The 27,009-nt window shown below is 41.1% G+C and overlaps 1 protein-coding gene across 4 annotated transcripts; it reads left to right on the plus strand.

Annotated features, from left to right (window-relative positions):
* The first annotated feature begins 2,243 nt into the window (after positions 1–2,243).
* On the plus strand, positions 2,244–18,639 carry LOC114087215 (phytanoyl-CoA dioxygenase, peroxisomal). Of its 4 annotated transcripts, XM_027928680.2 has the most exons (9): positions 2,310–2,399; positions 4,749–4,807; positions 6,284–6,394; positions 8,138–8,306; positions 10,168–10,249; positions 11,581–11,762; positions 14,304–14,453; positions 16,108–16,242; positions 18,324–18,639. In XM_027928680.2, exons 1-9 carry the CDS (start codon positions 2,325–2,327, stop codon positions 18,375–18,377), a joined length of 1,017 nt encoding a protein of 338 aa, XP_027784481.2. In that variant the 5' UTR covers positions 2,310–2,324; the 3' UTR covers positions 18,378–18,639. The 4 variants fall into 4 exon arrangements, with proteins under 4 accessions (XP_071456064.1, XP_027784481.2, XP_071456063.1 ...); XM_071599963.1 differs by lacking the exons at positions 2,310–2,399; positions 4,749–4,807 and adding an exon at positions 2,244–2,303; XM_071599962.1 differs by lacking the exon at positions 4,749–4,807 and having other exon boundaries at positions 2,310–2,431.
* Positions 18,640–27,009: the final 8,370 nt, after the last annotated feature.

The following is a 27,009-nucleotide window of genomic DNA, read 5'->3' on the forward strand; positions in this document are numbered from 1 at the left end:
ATCTAGAATAAATTTTCAACTAGTTGCAGCATAATTTGTTCCTCCTGCCTGGGCCTCCTCAGTTGTTATGATTACAACCACATGTGCAGACATCTTACTCAACTGCTATTGACAAACCAAACTTCACCAGGGCAAAGAGCACACTTTATCATTCCCCGTGTGCATCTGTGAGTGGAAGCCAACTCTTCTGTCAGGAACATGCATTTCTCATCTCATCTGTGTCCCTTCTATCCATTAGTTCACATAGCAATTTGTAGGCACCCACTCTGTAGTGGGAAGGGGAATGACAGCAGGATGACTAGGGCTGTTTTTCACCCATGTGCACCCTCCTTGTGAAGGGTGGGAGCAAACCTCTGCTGGAACATGAAGAGATGGGACAGGATGCCGTGGCAGAATGAGGAGAAGCCTGACTGCTCAGTGGGAGGAGATGTGTCCTGGCCTGTTCATTTCACCAGACAGTAATCCAAAAACTTATGCTCAAAGCACAAAATAAAACCATAACTTTCTTCTAAGAATCTTGGGACTCAGACTTGAGGAAAGTCAGAGGCCTTTGCTCACATAAATGTGCTTGGAGCTTCTTCCCTTTACTCCTGTGTTCTTTTTTATACATAAAATTGAGATAAAATATCTAATTAGCCATCTTATCGTTTTGTTTGTGTGTTTTCATCACTGGAGGTTGAACCAGTACTCTACAATTTAGCAACATCCTAGGCCATTTGTATTTTTTATTTCGAGACATGGTCTCACTAAATTGCCCAGGCTGACCTGGAACTTGCAATCCTCCTGCTTCTGCCTCTCCAGTCACTGGGTTTAAAAGTATGTGCTCCCACACCTGGCCATCTTAGCCATTTTTAAGTGAGTAGATCAGTGACATTAAGTACATTCACACTGCTGTGCAGCCATTGTCACCATCCATTGACTGAACTCTTTTCAATTTACTGAACTGACACATCAGCCCCAGTCAATGCAAATTCTCCTTTCCCATTTCCCCTAGCCAGGGCCACCACATTCTACCTCCTGGTTCTATGAATTTGGTTACTTTAGGGACACTCAGACACAAAGTATTTGTCTTTTCCTGACAGGTTATTTCACTTAGCACAGTGTCCTAGGTTCTTCCATACTATGGCATGTGTCAGAACGTCCATCCTTTTAAAAACTGAATAATATTCCATGGTATGTCTATATGGACCCCTGCTCATTGACTTCTCCATTGTGTGTTGCTTTCCTCCTTTCAGTGATTGTGAACAGTGTTGCTGTGAACATGAATGAGAACCTGCTTTCCATTCTTGTAGTATCTTTTGGCTTTCAATTCCAGAAATGAAATTGCTAGATAATATGGAAGTTCTTTTTTTTTTCCCCCAGGGGGAGGGGGTGGTGGTGTGTTGAATTCAGGGGCACTTAATCACTGAGCCACATCCCCAGTCCTTTCTCTGTATTTCATTGGAATTTCAAAATTTATTTTATTTCCTTCTGTGAGCAGGACTCTAGACTCTGGGAACACAGGTGAGGAATGTCATGGGAAAGGCATAAAGAACCCAAAGGTGAAGGCCAAAGGGTAGGCCATTTTCCAGTGGCTGTTGTTCCCTCTGAAGAAACAGATAATATCTGATGGGCTGATGGTCATGGTGTACTATGGCACTGTCACCAAATTATATAAAGACTCCATTAAAGACATGATAGTAAGTTTACAAGGAACAACATTCTGGAAGTAACTCCATGCTAAAGAACCAATGAGAAAATGAGGGGAAGGAGAGAGCAGATGCAATGCCAATCATCTGCAGGTCTTACAACAAGATGTTACAAAGAGATCTTACAAAAGAACTTTTAGTTCTGTAAAAAAAAATTCAAATTTTGCTAGACTTTATCACAATTTTCTGGAAGCCATTTATTTAATACATTTAAGGGGGGGGGGCAGCCAAACTAATATTTTGGGCTGGATTCGCACTAAATTAAATCTCTTTTGAACAGCACGATCGATTTTTAGGGATAAACCTTTGGATTTTAGCAGTGGAGAGAAGAGTTGCGAGGATGGTTGGTTGGTGATGGACTGAAGCTTTGAAGTTAAGAGCCTTGCTCTGGTCCGCCAGCGAGGGTCCTGTGGATTAGAAACAGCGCGCAGGAGAAGAAGGAGCCCAGGTGCCAGGAACTTGCAATCTTGGCAATCCCAGCTGACCCGGGGGCCCTGGGAGTCTCTCCCCCGGGCCCGGGAGGCGGAGCCCCGGGAGTCGCGTGGGACCGCTGCGCCTTCCCTCTCTCTCCAGGAGGCGGGGCGGCTCGGAAATGAAGTGGAGCCGGACCCCGCTGTGAGTGTCCTTGCAGCCGCCATGGAGCAGCAGCGCGCCTCAGCTCGCCTGCGGATTGTTCTGGGGCACCTCGGCCGTCCTTCGGCCGTGGCCGTGGTATCCTTTGGGCTGGACTGGGCTCCCTCCAGGTGGAGCACAGCAGCCTAGTCCTTGGGGGTGGCCTCCAGGGCGCAGGAGGGACACTTCGCTTGCCCTTTTTGGCCCTCCGCGCTGCTATCCCTGCAAAGATTACATCTCAAACAGGCGCCCGGGAACGGGGTGGAGGCTGGATCTCTATGCTTTGGTGGCCCCCACCCCCTCAAAGACTTCTTTCCAGGCGATTGGGTACAGGACTGTCCTGGTTTCCGTGGCAGCTATCGCTTCGCTCCACCTTTCTGGTCCTTCTTAGGGCCGGCGGTGGGTCCCAAAGGAGGCCTTGCCAGAGTCAGCTGCTTTGTCATTTTCTGCACTTAGTGTGCATGACCTCTGCGAGGGAATATCTGGAGACCAAGAAATGCCCCAGGACAATCACACAGAAGCATAGAGCTGACTGGAAGGGACTTAGAGGACAAGCCACTAGAATGGTGGAACCCTCTCTCAGCCTGTGCTTCAGATTGCTCCCCTTGCTAGTGGAGCTCTGTGCTCTGTGGCAGCCTCTGGTGACCTGGGGACCCTGGAAGAGTCTGCACTGGTGTCGGGAAAAGGACTTAGAATCCAGTGCCTGGGTTGTCCTTGAGTCTTCAGAAGTGAATGCCAGCCAGGATGTGTGTGCCAGGCTTGTAGGGGAGGAACAGACCCAGAAATGTGGTAGTGTGAATAGGATCCACAATTCAAATCGGTTTCTTGAACTACTTTTGCCTGCTCAGTTTAAGCCTTCTCATTCAGAGAGTGCTTTGGGAAGCTCTGTAGGAACTGCCTGGAGTTTTTCTTTAAGCCAGTAGCCTCTCTTCTGCTTTTTGTTAACATCCTGACATCTCTCCTAAGGTTGAGTCTTATAGCTGTGTCTTGGACTTTCAGTGTTTCTCTTCCCAGTGGGTTTCTAAGCAGCAACATGGAAGAACATTGCCAGTTTAAACTTTGTCCATAGGACGGTAAAGTGGTAAAGAGACTCCAGGAGATGATGTCAGCTCATTTTACAGTGAGAAACAGAGAATAGAAGAGATTAAAAATTTGAACTATTTAACTATACCAGTGTTTGTCATAGTGTGGTCCATGGACCAGTGGCATCTGCGTTCCCTGGGAATTTGTCAGAAGAACTTGTTAGAAAAGGACTTTTGCTGTGCAGGTGTAGCTCAGTGGGTTTAATTCAGTTGTAGAGGGCTTGCCTAGTACTGCAGGGCCCTGGGTTTCATCCCAGGAGTGGTGGGGAATGCAAATTCTAAGGCTCAATTCAGCTCAGACTGCAGAATCAGAATCTAGAGGTGTTGCCCTGAGGTCTCCTATATGTTCTATTTCTGATGCAGGCTAAATACTGAGAGTTGTGATACACTGGGACTGGATATATTTAGGAGTATAATTGGGATTTCTTGGTTCAGCCTCTCATTGCTTTGTTTTTCCTCTCTGTCATTCTGGGGATGGAACCCAAGGTGTGGTGCATGTTAGGCAAGTGTTCTACCACTAAGCTAAATCCCAACCCTCTTAATATATATATATATATATATATATATATATATATATATATATATATATTTTAATTGGATTTTCTGACCCTGCTATAACTGAGCTTAGAGATTAGTTTTTTGATGTTTTTTTTTTTTTTTCCATATCAGCATTAAGTTTGGCTTTCAGTGATGATGAAATATTTCATGCCTGGATTGTGCAATATAGTAGCCCCAGCCACATGTGGCTATTGAGCCACTGAAATCGGTCAAATTAGGATGAGTGCAGGTGAGGGACTGCATTTTAACATTCAATTAGTTTCAGCTTAAATAGCCAGAGGTGCCTGGTGGCTATGATCTTGGACAACACTGACCAAGATTTATAGTGAATGTTTCCTTTAGTCTTAGACTTCTTAAAGACTTGTGACAATTTTTCTCCAGCTTTCATTGTTTCTTATAATGGTATATTTTGGAATAAGGACTAATCATTCTTGAAGTAAAACATGTCGTGCGTGTGTGTGTGTTTAAAGAAGGTAAGTTGAAACGGGAAATTAAAAACATGTAACTCATTATTCTACCAGTTAAATCATTTGTAAACTTTTTAGTGTTTTCCATTCATTTGCATATGACTATAAAGCCCCTGATATTCTCACCACCTCCTCAGATTATTGTGACAATGAGACAAAGTGATATAAATGAAAGGACTTAAAGCAGCAGTGTGTATCTGTCAGGGTGATGTGGGAAACCTGAGCACCTGGTGCCTGTTTAGGGAACTCCTTTCCTGTGAGAACCACCCCAGAGAAGGTAGTTGTTTCTTGACAAGTTTGACTCCCAAATTTTACTTTGTTCGCCTTAATTCACTGGTTAGGTAGCTTCCCCCACTTCAGGGCCTATTGCCCCTGCCAGTTCTCATCCTCAGCAATTCCAGTAAGTAGATGTAATTTTAATTGGTTTCCTTACTATAAATGCTTTTCCAGTGTTAGCTTGGATATGATATACAATATAACATGTTGCCTGATTAAAATTTATTATACACATTCTCTATTTCCAGGATTGTTCTAATTAGTAGAATTGTGAATGCCTTTGAAGACTTTGACTTTAATTTTCTATATTTATTCTTAAATTCAGAAAGAAGGAAAAATACCAGAAAATGTATAATCTGAGTTTTGAAAATGGAACCACGAGTTATCACAGTTAAATTAGTTTGTAGTTAAGTTAAACTGAAATATTAGCTAATTTTTTGGTTTACAATATACATTTTTTTCTACTTTTTCTTCGTATCCTTCTTTTTCTTTCTTTCTCCTCCTCCTCTTCCTCCTCCTCCTCTTCTTCCTCCTCCTCCTCTTCTTCCTCCTCCTCCTCCTCCTCCTCCCCCCTCTCCCCCCTCCTCCTCCTCTTTTTAATATTTTTGAGTTGTGGCTTTTGCTATGTTGCCCAGGTTGTTTTGCACCCCAAGGCTCAGGCAATCTTCCTGCCTCAGCTTCCTGAGTAGCTGGAATTATAGAAGTGTGTACTACCACACCTGGCAGGTTTACTATCTTTTTCTGAGTGTGTATGTTGATTAAACCTATGGTGGTATACTACTGAACTGCCTCCCCAGTCCTTTTGATTTTTTATTTTGAGACAGTGACTAAGATGCTTAGGGCCTCCCTTAATTGCTGCGGCTGGCTTAGAACTTGTCATCCTCCTCCTTCAGTCTCTTGAATCTCTGAGATTACAAGCCCACACCACTGTGTTCACTCAGGTTTATTATCTTCAATCACCTTTAAAGGAAAGGCCTTGACCCTCATAAATATTGTTATAGTCAAAATTCTATCTTAAGAGACAGATGATTTGTATTCGCTTGTTTGTTGAACTCTCATTTGGCTTTTGTTTACTTTGATTACTTCTGAGAATGTATTAAGTTGAAAATATAAAATTTATTGGATTAGTTCCCCAACTGAAAACCATATATGTGCACTCTACAAAAAGTTCAAAATCAGAGAAATAGAGGGAATTGTTTTAAAAAATCACCCAAAATTCTATTATTCAAAGATAATCACTGTTTGGCAAAATGTTTTTTACTTTTTTTTGGTGTGTGTCTCAGCAGTCATCTTTTCACAAATAGTGTCATGTCTATGTCATTGTAATCATTTTATTATCATTTGAATTTTCCACACTCTTGTGTCCTTCAGTTTTAATGTTCCATCAAGTAGATATGTCAGTCATTAATTTTTCTTCCATTACTGTACATTTTGTGACCATTGTTAATATTTTGGACCTGAAGTTTTTCAAACATTTTAAGATCATTTTCTTAAAGACCTACACTAGAAGTATTGGATCAAAGATTTCTTGGGTTCTTGGTACATAATGTTAGGTTGTAATATAAAATTTGTACTAATTTGGTGCCTTTTTCTCCTGTAGGTATACTTTGGATAATAATGTGCTAAGCCTGGAACAGAGAAAATTTTATGAAGAAAATGGATTTCTTGTTATTAAAAATCTAGTATCTGATGCTGATATTCAACGCTTTAGGTGCAGTAATACTCTTGCTTATTTTACACACAAAAATGTTTTATGGCAGTTATGTCATTTGCAGGGAAATGGGTGGAACTGGAGGACATCATGTTAAGTGCAGTAAGTAAGATTCAGAAAGTCAAGGGTCATTGTTTCCTTTCATAAGTGGAAACCAGAGAGAAACAAGGGGGTAAAAAGAGATCTTATGAAAACAGAAGGGAGATCAGTAGAGTATAGGAAAGGGGTCCATGGGATGGAAGAGGGGAAGAAAAGGAGAGGTGCTGGGGAATGAAACTGACCAACTGATACTCTGTGTAAGTGTGAATATATCACAATGGATTCTACTATTAGGTATAATTGTAATAGAAGAATAAAAATTCATAAAATATGTATGTCATGTATGTGATGGGAGTACATGTTAGATTAGCCTCTGCATGTTCAGGTATTTTTGAGTGATGTGGTTTGTTGGGATGTGTTTAGAAGCATGGGCTCTGGAGCCAGAATTTCTGGCCTTAATCTCAGCTTTACCACTTAACATGGTGTGTCCCACAGACATTTAAAGGTCATTTTCTTAAAGACCTACAACTAGAAGTATTGGACCAAAGAGTATGAACTAAGTTTTCCATACCTGTGTGTATTCCTCTGTAAAATGGGCATAGTAATAGCACTGATCTGGCATTACTATTGGGACAAAATAAGGTAAAATATATGGAGAGCACTGTGAACAATGCCTGGTATAAGGTAGGTGCTATAGGAGTATTTGCTATTATAAGCCAAGCATCACTTATCAGAAAATTTGATATACGAATCATTGAGCACCAAGATGATGTCATAAGGGGAAAATTCCATGCCTGACCCATGTGATGGTCTTGGCCACAAAACAGATACACTAAAAACATTGTATAAAATTACCGTTAAGCTATGTGTATAAGGTATACGGGAAGCATGAAGTAATTTGGGGATGAGACTTAGGTGTCATCTCCAGGACATCTCATTATTATTTTTGTCATTAAGATTATTATTTTCAGCCAGGCGAGGTGGCACACACCTGTAATCCCAGTGGCTTGGGAGGCTGAAGCAGGAGGATCCTGAGTTCAAAGGCAGCCTCAGCAATGGCGATGCGCTAAGCAACTTAGTGAGACTTGTCCCTAAATAAAATACAAAATAGACCTGGGGATGTGGCTCAGTGGGCGAGTGCCCCTCAGTTCAATCTCCGGTACCAAAAAAAAAAAAGAAAGTTATTATTGTTTTTAGTGCTTGGGATTGAACCCAAGAAAACTTTACCATGAAGTTCCATTCCCAGTCCTTTGTATATTTAATTTTGAGACAGTCTTGAAATTGAATAGACTGGTCTCAAATTTACTATCCTGCAGCCTCATCTCTGGGATAACAGGCATGCTCTATCACAATCAGCTCATTATGTACATGTCAATATTCCCCAAACCAAAAAATACCTGAAATCTGAAATATTCTAGTTCTAAGTATTTCAGATAAGGGATGTTCACCTTATATTATTACAATGTAATCATGAAAATGTTTCCCTACTGGTGTGTTAAACAAAGCAATATTATCATTCTGGCAGTGGATTTCAGTTAGGAGACCACGATTTCTGAGTTGGCCATTTCCTCCTCCCTGCCTCACTAGGCCTGAGGGCTGACTTGGTAGAAACTGCTCCTGAATCTGCAGCTATTTGCACAGGTCAGGGTCAACCAGGGGCTTAGAGCAGAGGTCATGACATTGTTTGTATATTTAATTTTCTAGGGTTGAATTTGAAAAGATCTGCAGACAGGAGTCGAAACCAGTAGGACTGATGATAATGAGAGATGTGTCCATTGCGAAATCAGAATATAGTCCAAGTGAGAAAATAATCTCGAAGATCCAAGATTTTCAGGAAGATAAGGAGCTCTTTAGATTCTGCACTCTCCCAGAGGTTAGAGACTGCTCTTGTTTTGGTTTCTCCTTCATAGCCAGCCTGGAGGTCTGCCCCAAAGATCCACTGGTTGTCCTGGATTTAATCCCCTTCTACTCATGGTGCTAGCATTGTGGCTCTCAGATGGAGGTGATTTTGCCTCCCAGTGGATACTGGCAATGTGTGAAGACTTCCTGGTGATGATAACCTCATAGTGGGTGCACTAGTGGCTTCTAGTGGGTAGGGACCAAGGATGTTGGTAATGGGGTCTGACATCCTATGACGCCTTCTCCCCCAAGAATTATCCCAACCAAGATACCAGTAGCACCAAGACAGTGAAACACTGCTGTGGAGTGTGCTAATTATCTTTTGTTAAGAAAGATATGAATTTTGTGTTAAAGAGGAACAGCTGTTCCAAGACTCAATATCAACAGGGGTAAAATTGTGAGGATGTATTTGTAAATGTATTGACTTTTCTATTTGTTTCATAAATCGGGTTGATGGAATGAATTTGCTTTTAAATTCAAATTAGTTTTTTTTTTTAAATTTGTAGTTGTAAATGGATACAATACCTTTATTTTTTTTATCTATCTTTATGTGGTACTGTGGATAGAACCCAGGGCCTCACATGTGTTAGGCAAGCACTCTACCACTAAGCTACAACCCCAACTCTTAAATTAGTTTTTATTTAATTTTATTTATTTGTGGTACTATGGATTGAACTCTGGGGCACTTTATCGCTGAACTATACTTCTAACCTTCTTTATTCTTTGTTTTGAGAAAGAGTCATGGTATGTTTGAGGCTAGCCTTGATTTTCCTGCCTTAGCCTCCCGAGGAGCTGGAATAACAGGCATATGTCACAAGGCTTGGCCTAAATTAGGGTTTGTTTTTGTTTTTGAAATTATTCTTCTTTAAGGGTATTATATGTATGTATATAATATATATATTTTATATATATATAAATATTTTATATATATATATATATAAATATTTTATATATATATATATATATATATATATATATATATATATATATATATATATATATATAAAATAAAATCTATGCAGTGCAGAAGGCACAACATGAGAAGCAGATTCTTTCTACTGAAGTTCTGTTTGCTGTGAGCTCTTTGTGCATTCTTCTGAAATTAGTTCCTGAATCCTCAAATGTATTTGTACGCTCCCACCTTTTAGCACCATGTTTTCCTAACCACTTGTTTAAAATGGGTTTGAAAGAGACTTTCCATATAGCACTCATGGAGAATCATAACCAGATGTTATTAGACAGTTTTACTCCTGAGGACAGATAGCACAGAATAAATCACCTGTGATGTCCCACCCCGCACCCTGGAGAGAAGGCCAGGGAAAATGGCCCCCAGCCATCCCATGCTGTGATGGGATAGTTCCCACCTCCCATGCTGTGATGGGAATGGAAGTCTGCAGGTGGATCATAGATAGCACTTGAAGCCAGAACTATCTCATGGTGGATGAAGCACTGTCATCCATGACGTTCAGATTCCCTACTTTCCTTTCTTCTCAAGGGACTGAAACTCCATGGGGACAGGGACCTTCTTTTCTTGTTCACTCTTGGTTCCCCTCTGGCCATTACTCTGCTTGGTTCATGAACCTGAGGGAAGAGTTGTTGAGAGAATGACTACACTCGTTGGATTATTCTCCAGGCACGCTCAAAAAGTCATATTTAATTTGTAGTGTTGGAAATTTAGAATGGTTTCCAATTCTGAGGTATACATGCTTGGGAAGATTGCAAAATACCAGTTGATGTTTATACTGTTGTCATTTTGATTCTTGTGTGGACACTTTATGCCCCTTGCCTATACTTCTGATTTCCCATGAGGTTTTTCTTCTTCTTTCTTTTCTTAGATTCTGAAGTATGTGGAGTGCTTCACTGGACCCAATATCATGGCGATGCATGCAATGCTGATAAACAAACCTCCAGATACTGGTAAAGGGCTCTTACTTGTTAAAGAGAGGCAAGAAAATAAAAAAAGATGGTGTAATTAAAATATGTAAAGTTGTTGTTCCAGTCAAGTGTGTAACTGTCAAACTTTGGTTGAGTGAATTTGAGTGCTTTTATTTAAGTCTTAAAAGAGTTCATGTTATATCAATTTTGGAGTATGTGATAATATTTCAGATACTTTATTGCTAAATTTTCAAATGACTGGCTGTCTGAAGTGGCAGTTTAAGATATGTGACTGTTCTTATATCATAGACTCCTTCTGTTCAACATCTCTGATTTTCACCCACCATTCTTAACCAGGATCACACGGATTTTGCATTCCTGATCTGAAGATATCATTATTAGTAACAAGATGAAAGCTGTTACTACAAGTCACATTCAAGCCCTTGTGGTGCCTTGTGCTTGCCAAACCTAGATCTAAGTCCTCAGAGAGAGACTGATTCTGAAGTTGATCCCAGGTGTCTGCCTTTTAATACCCGTCTCCAGAGATTCTACTGCAGGTGTTTCTCAGACCACATGGAGAGATTTTTCTGTAACAGAAAGAGAAATCAGCCATGAATGGCTTTATTCTTTTCTACTTTTAGTTCCTTCTGAGAGCTGGGTGATTTATGTGATAGGTCTGAAGCGCAGGGTTACTAAATGTCTTCGTCCATGGATGTCCTGCCTGGGAAGATGAAGTGGCTTGGGAACCAAGTTCTAAGCTCAAACTGGGGAAAATGTACCTGTGGTCCATGAATCTGACTGGATACTGACCGTACACAGGATGCCTGTGAATTAAGACCTCTAAGGGAACTGTTTTTGCATCAGCCACTTTGAAGCGGACCTCAAATTTTACTCTGTAATATTATCTTCAATTTAGTTGATCCAGCTTTTTTTGTTTTTAATTCCTACTGCCTACTAGCTCTGTACCAAATTCAGAGTGACAAAGGAATAAAGCACAACAGAGATGATGAAGTATATCCAGCTCCCTAGAAAAGAGAGTAAGCACCCAGCAACCAGAAACCCAGAAGAAAGTATAGATTCCAAGCCCCATGTTGACTGATATTTTTGTTTGGTTCTGTTCTCTTGGGACTGATTTTCCATAATGGAAACCACACAGTAGTTGTTTTTTTGCAAGGGAAGGTCAGTGTGTTATTTATTCAGGCAAAGAATAAGAATTGTGGGGCTGGGGATATAGCCCAGTTGGTAGAGTGCTTGCCTTGCATGCACAAGGCCCTGGGTTCAATCTCCAGCACCACACAGACACACAGACACATAACACAATAAAAATAAGAATTGTGAGGCTCAAGCTCTTTTTGACAGCAGGCTCATTTCAGGCAAGAAGACTTCCCGGCACCCTTTGCACCAGGATCTGCACTATTTCCCCTTCAGGCCCAGCAATCGCATTGTGTGTGCTTGGACCGCCATGGAGCACATTGACCGGAACAACGGCTGTCTGGCTGTCCTCCCAGGCACCCACAAACTTCCCCTGATGCCGCATGACTACCCCCAGTGGGAGGTAGGTCTGTCTGACCACTGAGTCTGAATCAGAATCTCTTTCGCTGTTGTAATTTTACATCGGGTGCAAAAAGCTTAGAAATGAGACTGCTTTCCTTTCTCAGCAAAGCACTGTCCTGAAATTTGCAATTAGGATCCAGGGGAGTTCAAGGACATAAGATCAAATATTCATTATATTTTTCTTTCATCATATGTGTGAAAGCCAGCTAGTTTGGGGACCTGGATCTGGAGGGGCCTAGGATCTGAGATGGCGAGGCCTGATGGCAGAGGTCAGACATCAACCCTTCAACTCTGGTGTGTGTGAAGTGCCCGCTGACTGAGGCTCTCAGAGTAGAGGAAGGGAGGGAGGGATTGCCTCCTTGTCCCTGTGAGGACCAGCAGAGGCTCAGGGGTGGGAGGTGGTGACTGAGCTGAGCCTTGAAGGACAAGGTAGATTTTCTATCGCAAAAAGGCTCCTTGGAGGAATCAGAGTTATTGACAAGCGCAGATCTGACTGTGGAGTAGGAAAGATTGAAGGTTATCCCAGTTCTGATGGGCTGGGGGTAGAGGCACATTTTAGGAGGTAGGAGAGGGAGGAGAGCCTGGAAAGGTATGCTAGGACAGGATTAAAAAGCACTTTAACACTTGGAGGTTACATGAAGAAAATGGGGTTGTTCCCTTTTTAGGAAGCAGCAAGAGTTTGTAATTTCTAATAATATGGGGTTTTGTCATATAGATGGCACATATTTTCAGTGTATAATTTAATCATTTTGACACACACACGTACCTGGCATCACAATCAAGAGGATATTTTCTACCTCCTGCCTCAGGTAAGAACTCACCTGCTTTCTGTTCCTATTGATTAATTTGCATTTTATAAAATGTCGTGTAAAGTCTAATTAAGTGGCATATACTTTTTTTTGAGTAATTGCTGTTGCACAGCATAGGTATTTAGAGGCTCATGAAACCTGACTCATGTCTCAATAGCTTGTTCCTTTCCATTCCTGAGTAGTATTCCGTGGCATGGCTGAACAATGGTTGGTTTATCCATTCAAATGTTGATGCTGGGGAGCTACTATGTGCTTCTGCATCCATGAATGATGAGGTCCTATCCATTTTTCAAGAACATGATCTCAGGTCTGGGGCATGATTCATGATTCCTAGGAGGTGTAGGAGCTCAGAGGCAGCAAAACCAGAGAGCAGATCTCAGCCTTTTTGATGCCAGACTAGAAGATCCTGAAATCCCTGATGATGGTCAGAATGGAAAGGGCAGCTGTGGTGAGCAAGGAGACTGAGTCTTGTTTCTGTAGGATGTGAAGGCTGTGGCTTCAAGGGCTTTTCTCTCCGAATTCTTGCACTACTGATTGTGTTCTGGGGAAATATTTGAGTCTGAATCCCAATATAAAAGTGGAAATGGTGAAATTCATCAGTTAAGTTCTGGGACAGGCAAGGGTTGGTGCAATCCTAAGGAGGCTGTGGCTGATTGAGCAGAAGGGAATGGCGTCCAAGGCTATGGGAGCAGACTGGTGTCTGAGATGCTGTTGAGATTCACAGCAGTGGCTGTGGAAGGTCAGCTTAGCTTAGCAGGGGTCAATATGCACCTTGGCCAGGAAAGAAGGGCACGGGGTCAAAGTCACAATGTGAAGCACAATGACAATGTTAATTGCCGAAAAGGATACTCTTAGCTGAGGAATGGGACCCTTCTGCCCAGAAGCATAAAGGCTCTTCAACTGTAGTCACTTCTCTTTTTAGTTTCTATAATAAAGACATACACATTTCCTAGAGTTCTGACTACTTTTGGAAATAGTTATCAACAAACACAGTATTTAAACTTACTATTCTCTTTTTATTCTGAATATGACATAAGTCCTTTGAGCTTAGAAAAATTGAGCATATTCTCCACTTGGTTTGGGGAGAATAATTAGCCTCTCTAAAATACCCTGATTTATACAAGAATGATGTGAACAAAATTCTAGGTGAGGAGAATATCAGGCTGGGGCAAGGATGTTAAGATTGAAGCTGGAAATGCCTAAGAGAAAGGTGTTCACCTGCATTCACCACAAGAGGCAGAACTGATCTGATTATTTATAATTCAATGAGGAAGGGTAGGTAAAGTTCAACATTTTTTCATTTGGTCAAAAAACCCGTGAACTTATTATTAACTTGTGATTTTAATTTGTAGCATTGCTGGGGTTCAAACTCAGAGCCTTGCACATGCTAGGCAAGCCCTCCACCACTGAGCTATATCCTCTGCCCTTTATACAAATCTTAATTTGAGACAGAGTCTGGCTAAGTTTGCTAGTCTACCCTGAACTTGTGATGCCTGGCCTCAGCCTCCCAAGTAGCTGGGATCACAGGTGTGTAACACTGTACTCATAGCAGATGATATTTAAAAACCCAGACATATCACAGACTTTTGCATTTTTTTTTAAATTTAAGATTTTAATTGAGATAAGTCTTTCTCTTGGAAGAAGTCAGAGAACCCTTGCTGTCCCTGCCAAGTCATACACAAAGCATTGATTTCTTCCTCCAGTGTAGACTGTGCCTGTGTTATGTGTTCCAGGGTGGAGTTAACAGCATGTACCATGGGATCCAGGACTATGACAAAGACCATGCCCGAGTGCACCTTGTGATGGAGAAGGGAGACACCGTTTTCTTTCACCCTTTGCTCATCCATGGATCTGGTCGGAACCAAACTCAAGGATTCCGGAAAGTATGCATACAGATTTTAAAAGATGGGTTCAAAACAGAAAATCATTTGTATAGTAACATGTAAAGATTTATGAGTTTTCACTAAACTGGATTGTTTTTTCCAGTTTACTTTCCAGAAAGTATATTTGCCTTTTAGTGCTTTTGTTTGTTTGTTTGTTTTGTTTTGTTTTTGCTCTACTCTGTGAGAAGACAGGTGCCCTCAGGATCCTAAACCTGTTGCTCTTGAATCTTGGTCATTTGTGAAATTGCTTCAGAGCAGTAGCTCACCTTGTAGTGCACAGATTCTGCTTTCTGAGGCAAAAACAATGGCTGAAATACTCAAATAATCACATTTGGTATTTATATTGCTCAGGGTAACTAGAACAAGAAGAAAATTTATCATATTATTATCGGGGAAAATAGTATTTATCTGAAGCAAAGGTTCTGAATTGGCTGCTCTAAATGAGATTTAGCATGCAGCCATATTTATCCCCTTCCAATCTCATGTTTTAAATTAAATAATTTTGTCACATTTAAAATGGACAGAATCCTCACAATTTCTCTGATTTCTCACTTTTCTCAAATTCAGCAGATCTCATAGTATTTTCGGTTCACTTTTCCCCAAGGTAACATGGTTGTCCATACTATTGAGGCTTCTTTAAGATTCAGTGGGGTTTCCCAATTTGTTCCCTGGTTCCCACTGATCCCTGTTTTAACCCTGAGTATAGGGTTGCAGACTTCATTTATTTATATTTGCACCAGGTTCACCAGGGCCTGGCACAGGTTGATACAAGTTGGAACATTGCCTGAGGATGAAATTGAAGGGGCTACCAAAATCTCAGCCATCAAAATAAGTGGTGTTTTACTAAATCAATATTAATGCAAAACATCCATGCTGTCCTCAATGCCAAAAATTTAAGTAAAAGACAAGAAGTACCTGCACTAGAACAACTCTCAAGTCGTGTAACTATGGGGGTGCAGGCACAAAGATGCAAATAGTGATGTCAGTTGTAGAATATTAATATTGCAATATTTCCATATTTTTCAGTTATTTTAATGTTCTGGAAGAATATTTACAATTATTCCCTAACAACTTGGATGTAGGAATATACAACAATTCTTTTTGCCTTGGGTCTTGATGTGGCTCTGCTTGGCATTGGACTTGCGCAGAAATTTGAGGTTGGATTTGCAGTTTAGAAGTTCAAAATTTTGGGCACAGCAGAAAGTTTTTATGAAAATTGCCATTTCTATAATAACCTGTCCCAAATTTTACTGGGTATCTAAGCTTTATGACTAAGAAGATGATGAACCACAGAGGGGTACATTCTTTTTTTAGGATGTGGAGGTATACATTCATTGGGAAAACTTAAATGCTTAAAAATGTGAAGATCGGTTACTTAGGTAGTTATGCCCCCTGTCCTACATATACCTTTAAAAAATAAATAGTATAGCTAGGTAAAAAAAATCTTTTGTAATTTCTTAATTAGCCTTCAGTTGGGGATAGGATGGAGAGGCTGACCTACAAAGAGGCAGATTTGGGATGCCATGGAGTGTTCTACCAGTTTAGATGTCAAATTCTGGGTGGAAGAATTGACTTTCTGCAAGGAGGAACTCCTAGCTTGGTTGTTGCATTCATGGAGTTCTTTTCTCCATTATCGATTGTTCACTCTGCACAGACAATTTCCTGCCATTTCGCCAGCGCTAATTGCCACTACATTGATGTGAAGGGCACCATTCAAGAAAATATCGAGAAAGAATTTTTGGGAAAAGCAGACAGATTGTATGGAACTGAAAGTGTCTTAAACTTTAAGGTACACTTGCATGAAAAAAATCAAGATGCCTGAAGTCTCTTGTTTTCATGTGCTTAATTCATTCCTAATTTAATTTGAAATTAAGGATAAGGGGAATTCTATATGCATAGGAGCAAACTTAAAGGTTTGGGACTTCAATCGGGCCTCCTTTCTTGGCAAAGTATATTTTTATTAGGAAATCCAGTCAGACTCCACAGAGCAGTTCTGGGGTCAGTGTTCCTTTCGGTAAATGTGCATCTGGAGTTTTATGAAAGGCATAATGTGCATGGAGCAGGGATGAATACATCTAAGGGGGCATTAGAGAGTGTTTCATGTGCTTTCCTAATTGATACACATCACTTGGAAAGTGTCTGTTTTTAAGTGGTGGATATTCCATGATGCTGATGAGCAGAAGGCAAATTATCAATCCAGGGAATTAAATAAACATCTTCACTTTATATAAAACACACATTTTAGGCCCTGAATGAAGAAGCTCTTCCTATTTATTTTATTGGTATGAGATAATGATAATGCAGGCATGCCCCTTCCCCCAAGAGACTGAGAGTGATGATGACTCTGGGCCATCCAGGATGTTGTAAGGCTCAGCACATCAGAGGGATGCCACAGTGCCATTGCGAACCTTTGGAATAGCTTTCCAGGGTGGAGAATCTTGCTTCTCCTTTTAGAACCTACCAATATGTCCCTTGTCTAAAAATGCTCCATGATTGGGGATTCAACCAAGTGAAATATTGGAAAAATATTCAGAATATTAAACAATATTTGAAAAAAAAATTGCATCTATACTGAACATGTACAGACATTTTTTTTTCCTAATCATTATTTCCTACCTAAAAACTACCTCATGTTTCTATTGCACCAGGTGCACTAAGTAATCTAGGGGTGATTTAAAATATATGGGAGGATGAACAGAGGTTATTTTATTGCAGGGACATGAGTACCCATGGATTTTGGTAGCTGAGGGGTCCTGGAATGTACATTACATTTGAAGTTTGTGAAGGTTGTCCTGGATGAACACCACTATTTTAGTATCTCATAGTTAGAGCTTATCAGATATATTTAGAGTAACAATAGAATAGAATAACAATACAAACTCATATAATTCTAACTTATAAAAACACTTCCATGGGGCTGGGGTTGAGACTCAGCGGTAGAGTGCTCACTCAGCATGTGCAAGCGCTGGGTTCAATCCTCAGCACCACATAAAAATAAATAAATAAATAAAATAAAGGTATTATGTCCAATTACAAATCAAAGAACTTGAAAAAACAAAAACACATCCATGTCCCATTTCTGATTTTCTTTACTAGAATGCAGTGAACACCTGCTGTAAAGGAGAAATTGGAGTCCCAGAGACTGGCCTAAGAAACAGAGCTAGATTTCAAGTCAGGCCTAATTTTGAAATCATTCTTTTCACCATACCTTGCTGTATGCTCAGCAATAAAAAAGAAACAAGAAATTAGAAGGTCTCAATTGCTTTATTAATAATTGCAGCAGGGTGCGTTGTGGCACATGCCTATAATCCCAGCTACTTCACAGCTTGGCTGAGGCAGGAGGATTGTAAGTGAGGCCAGCCTCAACAACTTAGTGAGCCCCTGTCTCAAAATGGAAAATAAAAAGCCTGTGGATATAGATCAGTGGAGAGTGGCCCTGGGTTCCATCTCCAGGACCCCCTCCCCAGACCCAAGTAAACCAGTATCCGTGACACCATGTTCACTACTACGATCTAATCAGAGTTGCAACCTCAAAGTGGTTCAGGCAAGTAACAAAAAGACAAGCTGAGAGAAGGGTTGTAAACTGCCATGACTGAGCATCACAGCCACCCTCCCTGGTGCATTACCTGGTACATTACTGTGATCAGTGGGGCCAAAAGCTTGAGGATCCACCGAATCCGTGCAGTTGGCATTGTTTTAATTGTTGGCAAGATAATTAATTGCAGTTTCAAAGCTTGTTTATTTATTAATCAATATAATAATCATAGCATTGTTTTCCTATTTAAGCATTTGTAGAGCCTAGAAATCTCTTGTGGGGAATAGGCCAATGGATGTGTTCCACACACTCATTCTGTTTGGTATTTTTTCCAGGATATTTGGATGTCTCGAGGCCGACTTGTGAAAGGAGAAAGAATCACCCTTTGAAGCAGTCCTTGATTATAACTCTTTCAAAAGGAGATGAAAGAAGCAAGGAGTCTAAGGAATATGTTTTCATATGGAATGATGTAATGTTTTCTATCACTTGGTACCAAAATCAAGAAACACGCCTTGGGAACTTCATTTTGCAGAGTTAATTTTGCAGTGCAGTGATGTTATTTTAGTGGAAGTAAGAACAGTAAAATGAAATATAACTGTTTTCAGAAAGACTGGTTTGGGATTACAATCAATAAATGTGGCATATGATTTACGTATGTTCAATGAGTTCCTCTCATTGATTAGCTGTTTTTCCCGGCAGAAATGAATTCCCTGAAACTCTGTGCACTGAGATGAGCGTGCCTTTCCTAGTAAAGCCAACACTTCCCCATTTAATGTCATGAGAGATTTCAAACTAGAACCATGTGAAGTACATTCATATTTGGTGAAGGGTGTACCAAGGCCATCGTGGGATCAAAATAAGGTGGGTCTTCATTCTCTGACCCAGGCTTCCTTCCAAGACTTCTTCAATCCAGCTACTCTCCTTCAAAACCAGAATATTTTTTCAAAAAATATCTTTTGTTTCTAAGGAATGTAGATAAGGGCACCTTCCCAGATATTTCCTGTTAAGTAGGGCAACTGAAAGTCTTCAGAATTTATGAATGAAACCTAAGCTTTTTTGAGGACCAGAAACATTTTAAGATACTCTAGGCTGAACTGGGATTGAGCTTGGATTAGGGATTCATTTAATGGGGCTGGGATTGTGGCTCAGCGGTAGAGTGCTCATTCAGCACCATATTTCTATACCAGTTGAGTCAGTGCAACCACTGTGGAAAGAAGTATGGAGAGTCCTTAAAAAACTAGGAACCATTTAACCCAGTTATCCCACTCCTTGGTATATATCCAAAAGTTTTAAAATCAGCATACTACAGTAATATAGCCACCTCAATATTTATAGCAGCACAATTCATAATATCTAGGCTATGGAACAGACCTATGTGCCCTTCAATAGATGAATGGATAAAGAAATTGTGGTATATATGTACAATGGAATATTACTTGGCCATAAAGAAGACATTCACTTGTAAATGGGTGGATCTGGAGACTATCAAGCTAAGTGAATTAAGTCAAATCCCCCAAAAGCCAAAGATTGATATTCTCTGATACATGGATGCTAACTTACAACAAGTTGTGAGGGAACAGAAATTCAGTAGTTTAAACACAGGTGAATGAAGGGTGGGAGATAGGAATAGGAAAGACAGTGGAATTCTTCTGACATAACTTTTTATATGTACATGCATGAACACACCAGAGTGAATCTCAACATTGTGTACATCCACAAGACTGGAATCCTGATTAGAATAAGATGTATTCCTTGTTTGTAAAAATATATCAAAATAGATTCTCCTGTCATTTATTACTAAAGAGAACATTAAAAAATTCTCTTAGGGGCTGGGCTTGTGGCTCAGTGGTAGAGTGCTTGCCTAGCATGCATGAGGCACTGGGTTCAATCCTCAGCACCACATAAATGTAAAATAAAGATATTGTCTCCACCTAAAACTAAAAAATAAATATTAAAAAATTCTCTTAAAGACAAAAACATGGTTCTTATTTTTAAAAATTATATTTATGGCTTGATTAAGAATAAAACAGCCAGTTCCTTTCTTGTTATTCTGCTGAGTAGAGGTTTTCCTAAGGCTTGTGTTACCATGTTTGTTAGTTTCTTAGCCCCTGCTGGAAAGGAGAGAAGGCAAGAGAATCATGAAAGGGCCTAAAGAAAGGATTCCTAGAAGGATGGGAACTAAAAGGTAAATAAGGAATGCCAGTGCAAACAGCATGCAGGAAGCAGGGCTTGTATCTAGAATGAACCTCCAACTAGTTTCAACCTGAATTTCTTTCCCTGCCTGGGCCTCCCAAGAAGCTGTGATTACAGGTGTGCTCCCCTGAGCCCTGCTCCAATCCAACGAGGAAAACCAGATTCCAGGGAAAACAGCACAGTTAGTCCCCAATGCATCTGTGTGTGAAAGCCAACTCTTCTGTCAGGAACATGCACTTCTCATCTCATCTGTGTCCCTTCTGTCCCTTAGTTCACATATCAATCTGCAGGCGCCCACTCTGTAGTGGGAGGGGAATGACAGCAGGAAGACTAGGGCTGCTTTTCACCCGTGTGCACCGTCCTTGGGAAGGACGGGAGCAAACCCCTGGTGGAACATGAAGAGATGGGACAAAACACCTTGGCAGAATGAGGAGAAGCCTGGCTGCTCAGTGGGAGGGGATGTGTTCCGGGCTGTTCATTCATCAGACAGTAATCCAAAAGTTGATACTCAATGTGCAAAATAAAACTAGAACCTTCTTCTAAGGAATTTGGGACTCAGAGTTGTGAAAAGCCAGAGGCCTTTGCTTACTTGTATGTACTTGGACTCCCCTTTGTTTCCTGTGTTCTTTTTAATATATAACATTGGAATAAAATATATATTATAGCTGGGTGCAATGGCACATGCTTGTAATCCCAGTCGCTCTGGAAGCTGACTCTGGAGGACTGTGAGTTCAAAGCCAGCCTCAGCAAAAGTGAGGTGCTAAGCAACTCAGTGAAACCCTATCTCTAAATAAAATACAAAACAGGGCTGGGAGTGGTGGAGTGCCCCTGACCCCTGAATTTAATCCCTGGTACCTCTGATAGATATATATATATATATATATATATAAACAATTAGTCATGTTAGCCTGTATTTGTTGTTTTCTTTTTCTTACTGGGGATTGAACCCAGGGGTGTTTTGCTACTGAGCTACATCCCCCCCCCTTTTTTAGTTTGAGACAGGGTTTTAGTCAGCTTTTTCACTGCTGTGACCAAAAGACATGATAAGAACAATTAGAGGTGGAGAAGTTTATTTGGGGCTCAAGGTTTCAGAGATCTCAGTCCCTAGATGGCAGACTCCATTGATCTGGGTCCAAGGTGAGTCAGAACCTCATGGTGGAAGGCTGTGCTATATTAAAGCAGCTCAGGACATGATATCAGGAAGCAGAGAGAGACTTTTGCTGAACATGGATAACATGTATACCCCAAAGGCACACCCCCCCCAATGACCCTCCTCTTTCAGCCACATCCTACCTACCTATAGGTTCCACCCATTTTATTCTATCAGGTCATTAATGCACTGATTAGGTTAAAATTCTTATGCCCTAATCATTTCACCTCTAAACTTTCTGGCATTGTCTCAAATTGAGTTTTTGGGTGACACCCCGATATCTGAACCGTAAGTTCTTGTTAAATTTCCCAGGATGCCCTGGAACTTGCAGTTCTGCCTCTGCCTCCCCAGTCACTGGGATTACAGCATGTGCTCCCATGCCTGGCCATCTTAGCCATTTTTCAGAGTGTAGATCAGTGGCATTGTGGACATTCACATTGTTTTGCAGCCATCAGCACCATCCATCCACAGAACACTTTCCATCGTACCAAACTGACACATCATCCTCAGTAAACGCTAACTCATCTTTCCCCTTCCTTCATACCTAGCCCACCACACTCTGCATTCTGTCTCTGTGAATTTGGTTACTTTAGGGACACTCAGGTGAGTGGAATCACAAAGTATTTTTCTTTTCCTTACAGGATTATTTTGTTTAGCATCATGTCCCCAAGGTTCTTCCATGCTGTGGCATGTGTCAGAATGTCCTTCCTTTTTAAGATGGAATGATACTCCATTGAGGGGCTGGGGCAGTAGCTCAGCAGCAGAGGGCTTGCCTAGCATGCATGAGGCACTGTGTTCAATTTTCAGCACCACATAAAAATAAACAAAATAAAGGCATTATGTTCATCTACAACTGAAAAAAAAATTTTAAAAAATAACGCTCCATTGTATGTCTATATCGTGTTCTGCTCATTCTCCTGTCTACTGCAGATTGCTTTCCAATTTCAGTGATTCTGAACAATGCGACTGTGAACATGAATGTACACATGTCTCTTTGAGAACATGCTTTGCATTCTTTTATTATATTTTGAACCTTCAATTCCAGAAGTGGAATTGCTGGGTCCTCTGGGAGTTCTATTGTTAATTTGTGAGGAGTCACCATACTGTTTTGTCCAGTGTCTGCAACATTTTACATTCCCATCAGTAGTGAAGGAGGTTTCCAATGTCTCCACATCTTTGCAGCCACTGGTGACTTTTTATTCATTTGTTTATAGAAGCCATCTTACCCAACCCTGATGTCTACCCCTGAATTACATTTCCATACCCTCTCCTTTAAAAAAAAAAATTTTTTTTGAGTCAGGGTCTAAGTTGTCCAAATCATCCTTGAACTTTTCATGCTCCTTCCTCAACCTCCCAGGGAACCTGGATCAGAGGCCTTCAAGGGCATGTCCAGCAGTAGCCATCTTCCTGGGTATGAGATGGTGTTCCTTCTGATACATTTGACCAAAATAAAATCTTTAGCCCACACTTCTATGGACAATGGATAGCTAAACATGACTCAGTTATGGAACCTGTTTGAGGCACGTTTAGATTGAAGCCTGGAGGGCTGGACAGGCCTACGGCTGACCTGGTGATATGAACTGGGAGACAATATAATATAAAGCTGCCTTTCATGTTTTTGAGGGCAACAGGTGGGACGAAGCAGGCAGGGTTTTGTTTCTCTAAAGGGGAATGCCTTATGAATGAAACCTGGAACAAAGATTCTACTGTGATTATATCACACTATGACTTTTAAAGAAAAATTTTTTCTTAGTTTTAGTTGGACAGAATACCTTTATTTTGTGTATTTAATTTTATGTGGTGCTGAGGATCGAACCCAGTGCCATTCGTGTGCTAGGTGAGTGCTCTACCACTGAGTCATCACCCCAGCCCTGTATTCTTATTTTTTATTTGCCAGTGTGGGGGATCCCACTCAGGGCCTGGAGCTAGGCAGCTGTTCTGCCACTGAGTTACATTCCCAGCTCCCTCCCCCATTTTTTGTGAGAAGGTCTCACTAAGTTGCTCAGGATGGCCTCAAATTTTCAATCCTCCTACCTCAGCTTCCTGAGTAGCAGGGATTTCAGGTGTATGCCATACCCGACACAATCTACAACTCTAGTTTGTTCAAATTGTTCCAGCTTTGGCCATTAGAAGCTGTTGCTGTTGCTTCCTGGGTCTCTTTGACATACAGACCCTCACCTGTGTAGGTTTTTGCTTTGTTCTTAATTATTAGCACTGCCTACTTTCAGCCACCAGGGGATGCTCCAGGCTCACCTGCATCTTTCCTGTCCTGTGCAGTGATCAACCCCTTCTACCAGATGAAGCTTTCCTTCAACTGTACAGGTAAAAATGTAGGCATCTGGGAAGAAAAAGAAGACTTACTCAGGGATTCTCACTAAGATCAAGTCACAAATACATTGCTTTTTAACCTGAGTTAAATAATAGAAATTCAACATAAATAACTCATATTTATAGAATTTACTTATCAATGTAGGCTCCTTGGTTCCAAGAGGGATTTGAGGTGTTTTCTGATGTTACCATTGTGCATAGGAGAACTTGTCATTTCCTGAATGTGGGGTGAGTCAGGGGCCATGGCCTCCCTTGGTTCCTCTGCTTCCCTCGCCTCCCCCACCTGCTCTTGCACATCAGAGTTGTGGGGACAATAAGAGCGCCTCAGCCCTCCAGGAGAATGTGAGGTTTCTAAGGGGCCTGTTCTTCCTCCAGCAGACATGACCTGCAAGTCTTTGTTGATTTTTCTAGTTGAAGAATGTGCCAGAAGTCCTTGAAAGTAGAGTTCTGGATACTGTCCTCCCAATAAGTCATGTTCTCCAGAGGACCACGGCTCTCATAGATTTAATTTCACAGCCAAAAGCTCAGTGAAACTTTTTTTTTTTTTTTTTTTTTTTGATGCTAGGCTTTATGCACACTGGAAAGCACTCTGCCACTAAGCAACACTCCCAGCCCCTGAAATTTGCTTGGAGGGCTCTTTTCTCACCTGGATGACAGGCATCTTAATTGGAGGAACAGCATCTTTCTTACTTACCTTTGTAATTCCTGTTTTTTGGTTTTTTTGGTACTGAGGATTAAACTGAGCTCTACCACTGAGCTGAATCACTAGTCCTTTTTTAATTTTTATTTGGAGACAGGTTCTCACTAAGTTGCCCAGGCTCAGATCAAACTTGCAATCCTCCTTCCTGGGCCTCTGGATCTCTGGGATGACAGATGTGTGCCACCACACCCTGCTCATGGAGTACTTCTCTGATCATGAGATTTCTTTCAAGTGTCTAAATGGCCAGGTGCAGTTGGATCAAACCACTAACTTGATGATTGGAACTAACTCACATTACCTTTTGGTGCCTCAGTCAACTCTGTATGCTGCAGTGATTGGGCATTGAGAAGTGGCAATGCCTGTAATCCCAGTGACTTGGGAGTCTGAGGCAGGAAAGTCGCCAAGTTGAGGCCAGCAGGGCAAATTAGTTTGATATTTCAAAAGGGATGGGGTTATAGTTCAGGGGGAGAGCACTTTTGTAGTATGCTTTAGAACCTCTGTTTCATCCCAGTCAGTCAAGGAAAAGCAACAAGAAAACCCAAACATTTATATAGAGCTTAGTGATGGGCACTGGGCCCAGGGTCTTATGCATGCACCCCAACATGGAGCTATATCTGGAGCTGGTGGCATAATCCTATTTCCACTGATCAGGAAAGCTGGTCACCTTCATAGTAAAGGTTTTGATTTCTTATTTGGAGAGAGGGGAAATGAATTCATATTTGTATTTTTAATTTTTCTTCTCCTAGCAGTCTGCCCTTTATACCAGGTGAGGACAGTAAGGGAACACTTATTTGTCTGTACCCAGTGGGATAAGGGCTGAAGCAAAACCATGCAGGATCCTGAGTCCCCTAGAGGACAGTGTCTTTAGGTTAAATGCTGACAGACATAAGCATGTCTCCTTAGAACAATCAGCAACCTCAATGGACTAGTTCAGGGTCAGATACCCTCGTGATGATTAACTAAGCCATATGAAGTTGAACCTAGTAGAGAAACCAGGAGGTCCAAGTGTCAGGTAGTAGTTAGTAAAGAGCAGTGAAATTTGAGCCAATAACACAGCAGGATCCTGGGATTTTTTTGATTTTTTTTTTCCACAACAATCAGGTAATTTGCAGAACAACAGGTGCACTAACCCTGAGAATAAGCAGATGGAAATGAATTGAGTCTATTAAGAAATACTGTCAAGAAAGAGATCAACCAGGCTAATTCCTGGCATCATCTACTGAGGTCATTGTAAAGTTAGTATTTGTGGCCATAGGTTTCTCAATGTATTTCTAAGGGAAATTTCATTAATAGCACAGATGCACTAAGATGAAGTCTGCCCTCACTGACCCCAGCACCTGCATTAAGATAGGATTGACTTGTGGATGCAGCCCCCCTGAATAGGATGGTCACCATGACAGTTCCAGAGAGGACCCACTAGGGTCAAAAACTCCTCCAGCAGGTGGGAAGGGGCAGACCAGCATCTGATTGGTAAAGACTGTAGGAGGAGAACCCACTTCTCCTGGTAAACAGCAAAGAGCATTCAAGTTGGGAGCAGCACTGGTTCCTTTGCCCTTCTCTGCTGGAGTCCACCCACTCTCTCTCTCAGCTCTCTGCAGAGCCCTACTGTACTCTCACTCCTACAAGAAAATTCTCTTGCTTGACTTTTCCCCTCTGACTTTAGATTATCCTCCATGTGGACCAGCTCCTGAGGTTTGGAGCTTGAGCTCCCTACTCTCCTGTGACACTGGGTCCTTCTGTGAGCAGGACTCTGGATTCTGGGACAACAGGTAAAGAATGTCATGGGAAAGGCATAAAGAAACCAAAGGTGAAGGCCAAAGTGCAGACCATGATCTAGTGCCTGATGTTCCCTCTGGGAAAATAGGAAGTAGCTGTTGGTCTGAGGGCCTGTCTCCTGCACTATGGCACTCTCTCCAAATTACACAAAGTCTCTATTTGATTCGGTACTGGATACTATAATGCTAAATGACTCAGAAAGTCAAAGGTAGTCTAAAATGAAAGAGAGGGGCAAGAGAGACAGACAGATAGAGACAGAGACAGAGAGAGAGAGACAGAAAGATAGACAGACAGATGGAGACACAGGGAAAAAAAAGGGTGGGGGAATTCCATCAAAATTAAAGCAAGAGCAGGGAGCAGAAGAAGGGGATTGAGAGAATGGGATAGGGGAAAAGAGTGAAATGAATCTGACTGAAGTTTCCAAAGTACATACATGAACATACAATGAATCTCACCTTTCTATATAACTGCAAAGCCTTAACTTTTACAAAAAAAAAAAAAAAAAAAGAAGAAGAAAAGAAAAAAAAGTAAATAATCAGGAGGATCAGTAGAGGAGTGGAAAGGGAACAGTGGGAGGGAAGAGGGGAAGGGTACAGGTAAATACTGAGGACTTGATTGGAGTAAATTATTTCATACATTTATAGTTATGTCAAAATGAAGTTGAATGTATGTATAACTATTATGAAACAATAAAACAAAGACAGTATTTAAGAACTGACAACATGGAGCAACATTCTGAAAGTAACTCCTTGCTAAAGAAACAATGAAAATTGAGGGGGAAAAGAAAGCAGATGAAATGCCAATCACCTGCAGAGTTTACAAAAGGTGTTACAAAACCATCTTACAAAAAGAACGTGTAGTTTGGGCTGGGGAT

Source organism: Marmota flaviventris, chromosome 12, assembly GCF_047511675.1.
Source record: "Marmota flaviventris isolate mMarFla1 chromosome 12, mMarFla1.hap1, whole genome shotgun sequence".
Classification (NCBI taxonomy): Eukaryota; Metazoa; Chordata; class Mammalia; order Rodentia; family Sciuridae; genus Marmota; species Marmota flaviventris.

Excerpts from the sequence above, each read along its gene's own strand:
- LOC114087215 (XM_027928680.2), top strand. The coding sequence starts at position 2,325 with ATGGAGCAGCAGCGCGCCTCAGCTCGCCTGCGGATTGTTCTGGGGCAC. Across the intron at positions 6,395-8,137 it reads GCTGATATTCAACGCTTTAG|GGTTGAATTTGAAAAGATCT; the intron begins GTGCAGTAATAC and ends TTAATTTTCTAG. Across the intron at positions 11,763-14,303 it reads ATGACTACCCCCAGTGGGAG|GGTGGAGTTAACAGCATGTA; the intron begins GTAGGTCTGTCT and ends TATGTGTTCCAG.